At 44.5% G+C, this 13,287-nt stretch overlaps 1 protein-coding gene across 1 annotated transcript in view; it reads right to left on the bottom strand.

Moving 5' to 3' along the window:
- LOC124788648 (probable tubulin polyglutamylase TTLL9) overlaps positions 1-10,489 on the bottom strand; it is a 105,508-nt gene extending 95,019 nt beyond the window's left edge. Inside the window, exon 1 of the mRNA XM_047255923.1 lies at positions 10,284-10,489. Coding sequence (XP_047111879.1) covers positions 10,284-10,489 — 206 coding nt within the window. The remainder of the gene's footprint in view (positions 1-10,283) is intronic.
- Positions 10,490-13,287: the final 2,798 nt, after the last annotated feature.

The following is a 13,287-nucleotide window of genomic DNA, read 5'->3' as shown; positions in this document are numbered from 1 at the left end:
GGATCACACAGTGTTATTTGTACTCTTGTACAATGATCGCCTGGCGCCACCAAAATCAAAGTCTGCTCGGTGAAGAGAACTCGATGCCACCAATTAACGTTACGTCTTCATTGTTCACTGCCCATCTTCTTCAAAAAACAAGGAACGGGCAAATTTGTATTTTTATTCGTAACGAAATTTTAGACGCCATACTGATCCTATGGACACGGTTGCGTGCTGTCACACCCCTCCTACTTGCCGGCTAGAAACCTATGCGCTGTTCTGCTGCTTTCTTCTCGGAACATATTCGACTCATAGTTTGTAGGTAGCCGTCATTAGCTGGTACTGCTGATCGTCGGCGAGGACTATCAGGCAGGTCTTCCACGTTTCGTGTCTCACCATAGGCAACGAACGCTCGACTGACGTCTCTACGGCGTACACCAACTCTGCGGGCAAATTTCCGTATTGACAACCCTTCTTGTCCTAAAGTGAAAATATGATTGCGATTGAAGTTGAAAATGATGGTGACAGGCATGGTGACAGACTGATCGGCGTACAGGAAGCCGCACTGTCCCATACACGATTGGAGACAGAGCGTATTCTGCTGTACTGTACGGGTATGCAGGTTTGCATTTCTCCGTCTACCTTGCGGTTACCTGTGGTCTAAATAGTACTGGGAAAGAAGTTTCCTATTTTTTTAAAAATATTGAAGAGCTATAAAAGTAATGGGGCTGTTAAGAAACTTCTTTTGGGCAATGTATAAAACCAGAGATAACGTAGGAAGTTCCTAGTGATGTTGGACAACCTTCATGTGGAATCAAATTTACTTAACACCTGGCAACAAGAAACAGTGTCGCCAGTTGCAAAGAGAGCTGTGAGAGCGCCTGGTTAAACAAAAATTGTCATTTTCTTGGATAAAGGAAAAAACTACTCTTAGTAAGTTAAGATATATTGAGGCACAGGAAAAAGGAAAATAAAAGTCAACAAAATGAATTTTCTTGCAATACTGGGCATGTAGTAGCTTAAAAGTTATGTGCAAAATATGAAACCTGTTTCAATCCCACTGAGAAAATGGCATAACACTATTTTATGTTGGTTGGTTTAAAAGGGGGTGAAAGGGACCAAACTGCGAGGTCATCGGTCCCTTGTTCCCAGTAAAACAATTACCCAAGGGAAAGAAGAAAACAAAGAAGACTCACGGCACAATAACAGAATAAAGGAAGAACCAGAAGAACGACAGAAGGAAAACAAACACTACAATGGGCAAAACAGGACAAGAAAACCTCATAGAAACGCAATAAACGGGGAGAAAAGATTAAAAACCAGAAATCATATTACCATGGCTGGCTGCCCATTAGAATAAGAAAGGAGAAGCCAGCCTCTCTGCACACATTAAAACCTCCACCCGAAAACCCCTAGGGTGAACGACACAGAAGGACAAAGGTTATCAACTAAAACTCAGATCAAATGATAAAAACCACCCGCACGAATAAAACGTAAAACTAAAGCTGCTGTTGAGGCATTGTCGCCCAACACCGAAGGTAGGGTGCTGAGAGAGTTAAAAGTACGCCGCAAAGCGGCTAAAAGTGGGCAGTCCAGCAAGAGGTGGACGACTGTCCTTTGGGAGCCACAGCGAAACAGAGGTGGGTCCTCGCAGCGGAGGAGAAACCATGTGTGTGCCACGTATGACCAATGTGGATTCGACAAAGGACAACTTATTCCCTGTGAGAAGCCTGCAGGGAAGATTTCCACACATTCGCAATCTCCTTAATGACCCGCAGTTTGTTGTGCATACTGTCATGCCACTCCGTCTCCCAAAAACTTAAAAACCTTGTGGTATAAGACAGAACGCAGGTCAGTTTCAGAGATGACCATCTCTAGGAGCAGTTTCCACTTAGCCTGTTTGACCAGCCTGTCAGCAAGTTCGTTGCCTGGAATTCCGATGTGTCCTTCGGTCCACACAAGCACCACCGAGTGACTGGACCGTTCCAAGCCAGAGATGGACCCCTGGGTGTTCGCAACTAAAGAATAATGAGGGTAGCACTAGTCGATAGCTTGTAAGTTGCTCAGCGAGTCAGAACAGAGAAGGAACGGATCACCAGAACAGGAACGGATGTACTGAAGTGCACGAGATATGGCCACAAGCTCTGCAGTGAATACACTGCAGCCAGCGGTCAAAGAATGCTGTTCAATATGGTCTCTGTGATCATAGGCGAAGCCAACATTACCGTCAGCCATCGAGCCGTCGGTGTAAACCACTTCAGAGCCCCAGAACACTTCAAGAATCGAGAGGAAGTGGCAGCAGAAAGCGGTGGTGTTAATGGAGTCCTTAGGGCCACATAAAAGGTCCAGACGAAGCTTCGGCGAGGTGTACACCATGGAGGTGCACTTGAATGGACTTCAAGTAGAGGGGGTAAAGGGAAGGACTCCAGTTCGGAGAGAAGGGATCGCACGCGAACTGCAGTTGTGAGCCCTGACCTGGGCCGCCGTTGTGGGAGATTAACTGCCGCGGGATGGAAAAGGAGAGGGTAATTCGGATGCTCAGGAGAACTACGAATGTGTGCAACGTAACTGGTGAGCAGTTGTGCACGACGGATCCGCAATGGAGGGACTCCGGCCTCCACCAGGAACTGGTCACTGGACTCGTTCTAAAAGCTCCTGTCGCTAGGCGAACGCCACAGTGGTGCACTCGGTCAAGTGAACGCAACACTGAGGGCGCCGCAGAACCGTAAACCAGACTCCCATAGTCAAGGCTCTGTAGAGCTGCAGCAGCGTAGAGCGATCTGCACCCCAGTTGGCGTTGCTCAGGCAGCGGAGGGCACTGAGGTGCTGCAAGCACTTCCGCTTAAGCTGATGAAGGTGAGGTAGTCAAGTCAATCGGGCGTCGAAAACCAGTCTTAAGAATCTATATGTCTCCACTACAGTGAGTGGATCGTCATTAACATAAAGTTCAGGTTCCGGATGAACGGTACGACGCCGACAGAAGTGCATGACACACGACTTCGCGGCTGAAAACTGGAAGCCGTGGGCTAGAGCCCGTGACAGCGCCTTGTGAATGGCTCCTTGTAGGCGCCGCTCAGCAACACCAGTACTGGAGGAGCAATACGAAATGCAGAAGTCGTCCACATAAAGGGAAGGGGTGACCGACGCCCCTACGGCTGCCGCTAGGCCGTTAATGGCCACTAAAAACAGAGATACACTCAATACGAAACCCTGCGGAATGCCATTCTCCTGAATACGGGGGGAGCTGTGGGAGGCACCGACTTGGACACGGAAACTACGGAGTGACAGGAAGTATTGGATAAAAATCGGGAGCGGGCCCCGAAGATCCCGCTCATACAATGTGGCAAGGATATGATGTAGCCAGGTCGTGTCGTATGCATTACATAAGTCAAAAACGACGGCAGAGAGGTGATGGCGTATTGAAAAGGCTGTTCGGATGACAGATTCGAGGGACACAACATTGTCAGTGGTAGAATGACCCTGGCGGAAGCCGCCCTGATATGGAGCAGTAGGCCACGTGACTCTAGGCCCAACCCAATCTCCGACACAACATAACGTTCCAGCAACTTACAGAGAACGTTGGAGAGGTTGATGGGCCTATAGCAATCCACATCAAGCGGATTTTTACCGGGTTTTAGCACCGGAATGATGGTGCTCTCCCGCCATTGCGATGGAAGACGCGATCGCACCTGATTCGGTTGAAGATGACGAGGAGATATCGCTGTAGTCAGACGAGCGATGTTTAATCACCAAACTATTGATCCGTTCCGGCCCAGGAGCTGTGTCCCGCCATTGCGATGGAAAGACGCGATCGCACCAGATTCGGTTGAAAATGACGAGGAGATATCGTTGTAATCAGACGAGCGATGTTTAATCACCAAACTATTGATCCGTTTCGGCCCAGGAGCTGTGTCGGGGCAATGTGCAAGGGCGCTGAGGAGCTCTCACTCTGTAAATGGGGCGTTATAGGGTTCACTGTGGCGTGTAGTGAACGCGAGGACTTTCCTTTCCACACGCCGTTTGAGGGTATGAAAGGCTGGGAAGTAGTTCTCCGACACAGAGGCTCGAGCACAGTGCTCAGAAAAGTGCTCGGTAATCGCGTTTGCGTCGGTAAATAATGCGTCACTGATGTAAATGCCAGGGATACCTGTAGGGGTCTGGTACCCAAAAAGACATCTGATCTTCGGCCACACTTCGGAAGGTGAGGGATGGCACATAATGGTCGACACGTACCTCTCCCAACACTCCTGTTTCCGTCGTTTTATAAGCAGGCGAATGCGGTCACGGAGAGTTGATCAATCAGTGCAGACAATATGTTCAGGGGTACAGTACCATCTGCAGAGAGTTATTTCCTGCGTCGTCCATATCCTGACAGCCACAGCTTCAAGAGGAGTTTGAAGTGGCACAGCTTCACTACATACCGAGTTCAGGACACAAACGTGAACTTCACCTGTCAGCACGTTGTAGGTGTCGCCACCGGCGCCAACCTTGTGTGAATCCTCTGGAAAGCTAATCATTTGCATATCATGGCGTCTTCTTCAAGTCGGTTAAATTTCGCGTCTGTAGCACGTCATCTTCGTGGTGTAGCAATTTTAATGGCCATTAGTGTACCACAATTTCATTCTGAGTTATACACTAAACAATTACTTTTAGTAGCGCTTATTTGAGAAATATTAAACAAAAGCATTTAACAATGTGATCGATATGATTCAATTTTACTAGCACGTGGGACATTTGAAAGAAGCAAAGTATGTCTCATTAAACTACTTACTCCATCTACAACCAGCTCAATCAATAAAAGCTCCGACAGAGCAGGCATCAGAAGGCGCGACGGTTCGATCGACTGCCGTGCCATCCTCAACCGATAGGCGTCACTGGATGCGGATTTGGAAGAGTATGTGGTCAGCACAGCAGTCTCCCGGCCATTATTAATGATCGTGATTGGAGCGCTACTTCTCAGTCAGGTAGCTCCTTAATTGGTCTCACGAAGGGTGAGTGCACCTCGCTTGCTAACAGCGCTCGGTAGACCCTGACAATAATGGATCCAAGTGGTACCCAAGCCTGACAGCGCTTAACTTCGGTGATCTGGCGGGAATCGGTATTACCAGCGCAGCAAGGCCTTTGACAACCCAATGATTAAAGCATTATTAAATAACTGTTTGAAAGAGGACTTGGAATTTCATAACATCGCAGATTACGTAATAGAACGGGGCTGGAAATCTTACTCAGGTAATGTCAATCGACCGGATAAGTAGGTCTTACACAATAAGTTCCCTTTGATATGTATATTAAGCAAATATGACGAAGTATAGTTCATGGTGGTAGTATAATTCTACAACATTACTTTTCCTAGAGATAGACGAAGCATCGAGCTGCTGTGGCGGCGATGCTGACCATGATTGTGCAACCGTGGCTTTTCATGTAATACGCTCTATAAATCTCTTCTAAGCGTCGAAGTACTGACCCAGAGCATGTAATTATATGCTCTGCCGTTACGTGCTCCAGCCCGTTGAATCCGAGGCTCATTTGGAACAATTTATAAGCACGTTTGCATCACTCGTTGCTCCAATTGCTTTTTGCCGTAAGGCTGGCCGCAGGCTATATTCTTTATTCTATAACGGACGCGCTCGCTACGTTCCGTTCCATCTTTTCTATTCGTGCGTTCACCTCTCAAGTACCGACGGCCTTCTCTCCGTGTTTTTCCTATAGCCTAAAACTTCAATGTTCTACGCATGAAGTAGTCAATTTGCACAAAATTTAATTCTGATATTTATATACAAATTTCGAACATTTTGTATCATGAATACATTAAATGCATTAAAATAAACCACAGAAAATATAAAAAGTTTAAGAAAGCAACAATATTTTGATAAAATGTATAAAAATGTCATCTATACGAACAAAAATGTAAATGTTCGTTTATTAAAAGCGTAAATCTCTGAAAGTTCTTCACTGAATGCTTTGAAATTTTGACACGACGTTGCATTCGAATACGAGCCTGTTTCTATACAACTACTGGAGCGACATCTATATTAATAATAAATTTATAAGACTGTCGTGTCTGTCTGAACACGCTTCTCGAAAACTAGTAAATGATTTTTCATGCAATTTTCGCAGGTAACTTGAGAATACCCTGGGCACTGCATAGGCTTGATTTCATTAAAATCTAATCACGAAAAAAATATCCTGATTTAAAGTTTTATTTTAAACCGTCTTGTTTCTTTCTGTTTGACCACGATGATCTCTTTCACTGGGTTTTCACAGGTAACATCAGCATAGCTTGGGGCGCCACACAAGCTTTATTTCACTAAAATCAGATCATGGAAAATAAGATGTCGTAGATGAAGGTTTTATCCATAGGCTTCTATTAATATTATAAAGGCGGAAGCAACTCTGTCCACTACATTTCTACAACTAACACGCTGAACCAATTTCTCTAAATCTGGTATGGAGATAGCTTGAACCCAGAGCAAAAACAAAGGCTGCTTCAGAAAGTGTGGTAGTATTCGTTTGAAGAATGTTAAGCGAATTAGGAAAAAGTATTTAGTCTTTGAAACAGCTATTTACTCTTTGAATATTTAACTTTAGCATGTTTTGAAAATAGTTTTATCGGTTGATATGTGCTACGTTATACGATCCAAAGTAACGAATACAATGCTTACACCATCTTCAATGTGTTTAATCCACACTTCTACACTATTTGCAGCATAATGTACACGTGTGATGTGTAGGTAGCACGATACATAGACGGATGCCCCTGGCCGTACCCCTGAGTACGCGCTGCTCGGAGCGATGCTCCGCTTCGGGTGTTTGGGTAGCATTGTGAGGGGTGAGAGCGGTGCGCACACCACGAGCTGTTCTTACCCAAACAGGCAGACACATGAAGGCAGCTGGTGTTCTTGCACGCACAGCAGCTTATTTACTCACCATCACTCATATGTGAGCCCAGCTGAGGGTAACAGCTAGTCTCATGATATGTAAATACACATTTAATACATAACGGGGAAACGTTGTTATCAAAAATCTCGAGAGGTACTCGACTGATTTATTTCAAAATTTTACACATTACTGTAATAAACATTCGGATGGACATAGGCTACACATTTTAATATACAGGGTGATTATAATTAAAGTTACACTTTCAAACCGCTGTAGAAATAACACCACTGGTCAGAATGACGTCAAATTGGGACGGAATATTATCAAAGAAGGGGGAAAACGTATGGCAGAATAAATGTAAGTAACTAAAAAATGTAGCAATAGATGTCGCTGTAAGCATCGTAATTTAACAGTGGTCAACTAAAAATGACAAATGATTGATACAACAATGCCTAAGGTGTACGTTTGACATTAGACAAACCGTACTACTCAGTTTGCATGGGTGTACAAGTGTAATGCTGTTACTTACGTAAGCCTATCCACCACGGCAAGGTCATAACACATCGGATGGGAAGAATCGGTTTTCAATCGTCCTGTGGCCAAAATCTGCATACAAAGCATCACTCACATCGGTTTTTAATCGTCCTGAGGCCAAGAACTGCATAAAAAGCATCAATCACATGGGTTTTGGCTTTTAATTGTCCTGAGGCCAAAAACCCCATTAAAAGGTTCAATCAAAATCAAATCCGATTATTAATTTCCGTGTGACTGGCGCGAAACATGTTCAGAATAGTGTCCACCGTTTTCTGTAACAAGTTGAAATCGAGAAACAACATGTTCCACAACTGATCAAGTGTTTCCGGGGTCACGCTCAGAATGTGTTGCGCAATGCGTGTCTTCAATGCACCTAAGTTTGCAACCGGAAGGCTGAACAAAACATCTTTCAGATAGCCCCACAGCCAGAAGTCATACGGATTAAGATCAGGTGATCGGGACGACCAGGCTGCAGCGGAATGGCGGCTGATAATTCTAGCATTTCCAAAATTGCGCTTCAGCAGCTGTTTAACCGGATTTGCAATGTGCGGAGGTGCCCCATCTTGCATTAAAAAGATCCCATCCACACATCCACGCTGTTGGAGAACTGGAACTACGTGGTTGCGCAAAAGACACTCATAGTGTTTACCAGTGACGGTACAGGTAACAGGACCGGAAGCACCCGTCTCTTCGAAAAAATATGGCCCTATGATAAATGATGCCGCACCCGCACCACACAGTGACCTTTTCAGGATGAAGTGGCACTGGTTTATTTGCGTGTGGATTTCCTGTTGCCCATATTCGACAATTCCGTGTATTGACATATCCTGTCAGGTGGAAGTGAGCTTCGTCAGTCCCAAAATCTTCCACGGCCAATCATTGTCCACTTCCATGCGAGCAAGTGATTATAAAGCAAAGGTCTCTCTTGCTGGCAGGGCAACAGGAAGCAACTCGTGCCCATGGGCAATTTTGAATGGATAGCAAAGAAGGATGTTTCGTAGGATTTTACGCACCGTGCTCAAGGGTAAGTGCAGTGTTCGGGCAATTCTCCGTGCACTACACGTTTGCACACCACCACTCGCCTCCTCCTGCATTGCTGTGGTCACTGCTTCCACTGACGTCGAATCAATTCGCTTCTTCCCTCTACCGGGTTGCACACCAATAGAGCTCTTTTTTTTTCGAATTTCCTAATCATTTTCTCCAGACCCATGGCAGTCATCTGACCAAAGCCTATTTTCAAATCCTTCAGCGTCCGGAACTTCAGCAGAGTGACGTGTGCAGTCATCATTCTTGTAATACAGCTTTACAAGCAGAGCGCCATCCAGAATTGAGACAGTCATGGCGAACGTCGCAGACGCGAAAGGTGGAAAAACCGTGTACCAGGTGTGTTTATACCAGCTTTAGGTCATGCGCTTGACAGGTGTTTTCATTTACTTAGTCTGACAAATACAGCGCACTCTATTGATCAATTTTCACGCTATTTTTTTCTTCTGCCATACGTTTTCCTCCTTCTCCGATAATATTCCGTTGCAATTTGACGTCATTGTGACCAGTGGTGTTATTTCACAGCGTTTTGGAAGTTTAACTTTAATTATAATCACCCTGTATGTAAGACATAAATGTCTACGTGATATATAATAGGGAAATGTTGTTAGCAAAATCTGGAAACGTTCTTGACCAATTTACCGCAAATTTTTACAGGACACTAATAAACATTCGTGAGGACATAGGCTACACATATATTTGCAGGGCACTCTGTAGGTTTTCTGTTAAAACCAACTGCAAGCAAGGAGATGCTGTGCTTTGTCCATGTGCGGTTTTGTCTTCTTTTTGACGATCTGTTTTAACTACGATAGTAGGGTATTTCTAATTATATATATTTTTAAATAAACACTGTATACACAACGATGTGCTGTTTTGTTTTCTTACACGTAATCGTTTTCACAGAAAATAAAAGAGTTGTATTTATGGCTTACAGAATCTGAATTTGCAATAATAATAATAAAAAGCTCAAAATCAGAGAGAGGGGGAGGTGTAGATGGACAGAGAAGGGTGGAGGAAACGGGCATAGAGAGGGGGGGGGGGCAAGGAGGAGATAGACAGAAATAGGGGGAGGAAATGGACAGAGAGATGATGGAGTTTAGGATATACATCCAATTCCCACAAGTATTTAGGAACTGCAGGGTTCATACGTGGATACAGAGTGTAGGTATTACAAATGTAGACTTCGATTGACTGGCAGCATACTGAAACGCTACAGTTTGCCTACAGAGAAGACTGCTTAAAAACTCACTTACACCTTTAAAAGGGTGATGCTGCTCATGGAAGTGGTACTTATATCCTGTTTGATTGACAGGAATCATCGAGAGGGAAGAATAAAACAAAAAGAAGATAGTGCTAATGGTCACAGGCTTGTTTAAACCGCGGGAGAAAGTAATAGAAATGTCGAAAGTTTGAAAACGTAAAACTCCACTGGCAAGGTGGAATCAGTCTCGTCTTTCAAAACAGTTGGATACCGTGATAATAACTAACACTGAAGCACATGTGTTATTTGTTTCCATCTTTCCGATCGATGGAGGTGGCTCTATGGTAAGGCGGTACCGTCCGCCCATCCAGCATCAGTTTTCCCATGGTTTCCCTAAATCACTCAAGGAAAAAGTCGGACTTGTGTCTCTGAAAGGATGCGGTCTTTTAATACCCCCATCCCTCCCCAATTTGAGCTTGTGCTCCAACTGTAATGACCGCGTCGTAATTGGTACGTTCTACCATAATCTTCGTTCCTACCTTCCGCGTTATCGACAGTGAAGGGAAGTGCAAAGAATCTTAATACAGCCCGTCTTATGCACAGAGTTTTCAAATGAGGGCAGGTAAGCGCCGGCTGCAGGTACCTGAGCCTGGAGAGGTTCCTGGAGAGCAGGTTCTTGCGAGTGAGCTCGTAGTGGTTGCGGAAGTGGCACACGCGCCGCCCGTCGTCCCTGCGGACCGGGTCCAGAGCCGCCATGGCGGTCTCCACGTGCCGCGGGTCGCACCAGCACAGGTCCCAGTTGCTCTTCAGGAACTCCACCTGACACCACGAGCCATAAAAGCTGTACATCCAAACAATTAAGTACAAGCGGTTTACAGTGTTTAGTTTAGTTTTGAGTCTACAGAGCGGGCGTTAAGTACAGTCATAGTGGCCCTGGGGCAAGTACACAAAGGGGGCCCCCTCCACATCCCACACACCTATCTCCTCTCTATACCATTCCCAACTCAATAAAACGTCGCCCACACGGTGGTCTTGCGGTAGCGTTCTCGCTTCCCGCGCACGGGGTCCCGGGTTCGATTCCCGTCGGGGTCAGGGATTTTCTCTGCCTCGAGATGACTGGGTGTTGTATACGCAACCAAAGTGTCTTTATTTAACTTGAAGACTAACTTCTTACGCGCAGGACAGAAACAAGTAAAATTAGTTATTTAAAAAGTTGATTAATGTAACAACAAATGAAACAATATCTAATAATGTAATGCAAATCAAAACAAGAATTAATAGATAATTTGGAAGAAATATATAAGGTCGAAAACCGCCTCAGTAGCTGAGCGGTAAGCGCGGCTATCTGGCATGTGGAGGACGCGGGTACGTTTCCTGGTACTGCCACGGATTTTTCCTTGGTGGAGGCAGTGGAACGAGGTGCACTCAGCCTCGTGATGCCAGGTGAGGAGCTACTTAGTAGAGTAGTAGCGGATACAGCTCACGAAAGCAGCAATGGCCGGGAGAGCAGTGAACTGACGCCACGACCCTCCACGCCGCATCCAGTGATACCACTAACGGAGGATGACATGGCGGTCGGTCGGTACAGATGGACCCGCCAGGACCTGCGAACAGACTTAAGGCTTTTTTTGAAAATAAGTTTGAATATCCATGTAAAAATGTAATTGTTAACTAAACGTATTTGCTCAGCAACCTAAAATCTTGTATTACTTAAATGAGCTTTTCCTCTGTACATGGAAAATGGTCCGTTATTTTTTGAAAAATCAGTATTTTGTGATTTTTCATTTCTACCTAGCTTATACGTCCTTATCTTCATTTATATTCTGCGAATCATAGTACACGTTGTGTCAGAGGGTACACTCTTCTGAACCCTAACGTCTGTGCGAAGAATTAATGTTTGTGCGCCTGTCTGCGAGCAGTTATTTCTGCAACTTTATCTGCACGGTTTCTACGGGTTAGACACGTTGAGTGTTGAAGACATTGGTGATTTTCACGCTAAAAGATGAGCCTTGGTGTTTTCCAAATACCTTCTTAAGAGATGTATGGAGTATCGCTTCGAGTTCTGCCAGTTAAAACTTTTCGGCGTTACTGTTACTCTCTCTCGACGGTCAAACAGGCCAGTGACCATTAGCCCCCACTCTTTTCTCCTAATAATAGGGTTTCCAAACCACATAACAATTCCTGACTCATTCTACAATATAAAATTTTTAAAAATTTTTTTAGCTTAGAGAAAGAACCGTCAGAATTTCCAACAGCCGTGGGTTTGTTAGATACAGGGCGGCTGTAAACTATTATCGACATTAGCTATGTCGGAAACGGAAAAGAAATTTCATGTGAAAATGTCATTGAAAATCTTATATGATTCATTATTTAGATATTTGTCACAGGCGGTAGACATGGAATCTCTATAGAAAACTTCATTCCTAGAAACAAGATATTTACTTGCGAATATGTTTTGTCAATCAACCTCTCGACGGTCAAACAGGCCAGTGACCATTAGCCCCCACTCTTTTCTCCTAATAATAGGGTTTCCAAACCACATAACAATTCCTGACTCATTCTACAATATAAAATTTTTAAAAATTTTTTTAGCTTAGAGAAAGAACCGTCAGAATTTCCAACAGCCGTGGGTTTGTTAGATACAGGGCGGCTGTAAACTATTATCGACATTAGCTATGTCGGAAACGGAAAAGAAATTTCATGTGAAAATGTCATTGAAAATCTTATATGATTCATTATTTAGATATTTGTCACAGGCGGTAGACATGGAATCTCTATAGAAAACTTCATTCCTAGAAACAAGATATTTACTTGCGAATATGTTTTGTCAATCAACCTCACAAAGCTCGTAGAAGTGCTTCTTTGCTGCATTTACTCGTTTCTTAGGCAATTTCCACTCAATGGCTTTTCTTTCACAGTTACTGAAAGTTTCGTCTTGCAGTCTGTCGCCATGACCCTTTGGTGGTACCTACTTGTGACAGCAACCGAGCAATATGTCGCAGTGGTAACACAATGGATTCGCTTTCGGGAGACCGACGGAAAAAATCCCTGTCGGGACATTTAGATTTATATTTAGGTTTTCCGTGATTTACATACATCACTCCTGGGAAATGCCGGGATGGTTCCTTTGAAAAGGACGTAGTCGATCTCCTTTCCCCATGCTATAGTACTTCGAGTTTGGGCCCAATCTCTAATAATCTGACTGTCGACGGGTCGTTAAACTCGAAACTTCCTTCCGTCATATTTCGTCGTCGATGGGACGGTAGATCGCAATCTTCCATCTTGACGTGCGGTGTACCCGCGATGTCTCAGGCGCCTTTCCACGGTTCGCGTGACTCCCACCGTCGGAGGTTCGAGACCTCCCTCGGGCATAGGTGTGTGTGTTTGTGTTGTCCTTAGCGTAAGCTGCTTTAAGTTAGATTAAGTAGTGTGTAAGCCTAACGACCGATGACCTAAGCAGTTTGATCCCATAGGAACTTACCACCACCTCTTCCGACTTGGTTTCTCATAGCACGGATTCCAAGAAGGGATATGCAAGACAATAGGTGCCATATTAATACATTCTACAGGTTGATATTGAGTCTGAAAAGTGTGAGATTATGTTTTTAACCTACTGCTACACTTCGTTTGTTACATTTCTTACAATT

This window comes from Schistocerca piceifrons, chromosome 3, assembly GCF_021461385.2.
Source record: "Schistocerca piceifrons isolate TAMUIC-IGC-003096 chromosome 3, iqSchPice1.1, whole genome shotgun sequence".
NCBI lineage: Eukaryota > Metazoa > Arthropoda > Insecta > Orthoptera > Acrididae > Schistocerca > Schistocerca piceifrons.
Note: the sequence above shows the minus strand (reverse complement) of the source record. Positions and strands in the feature narration are given on the sequence as shown.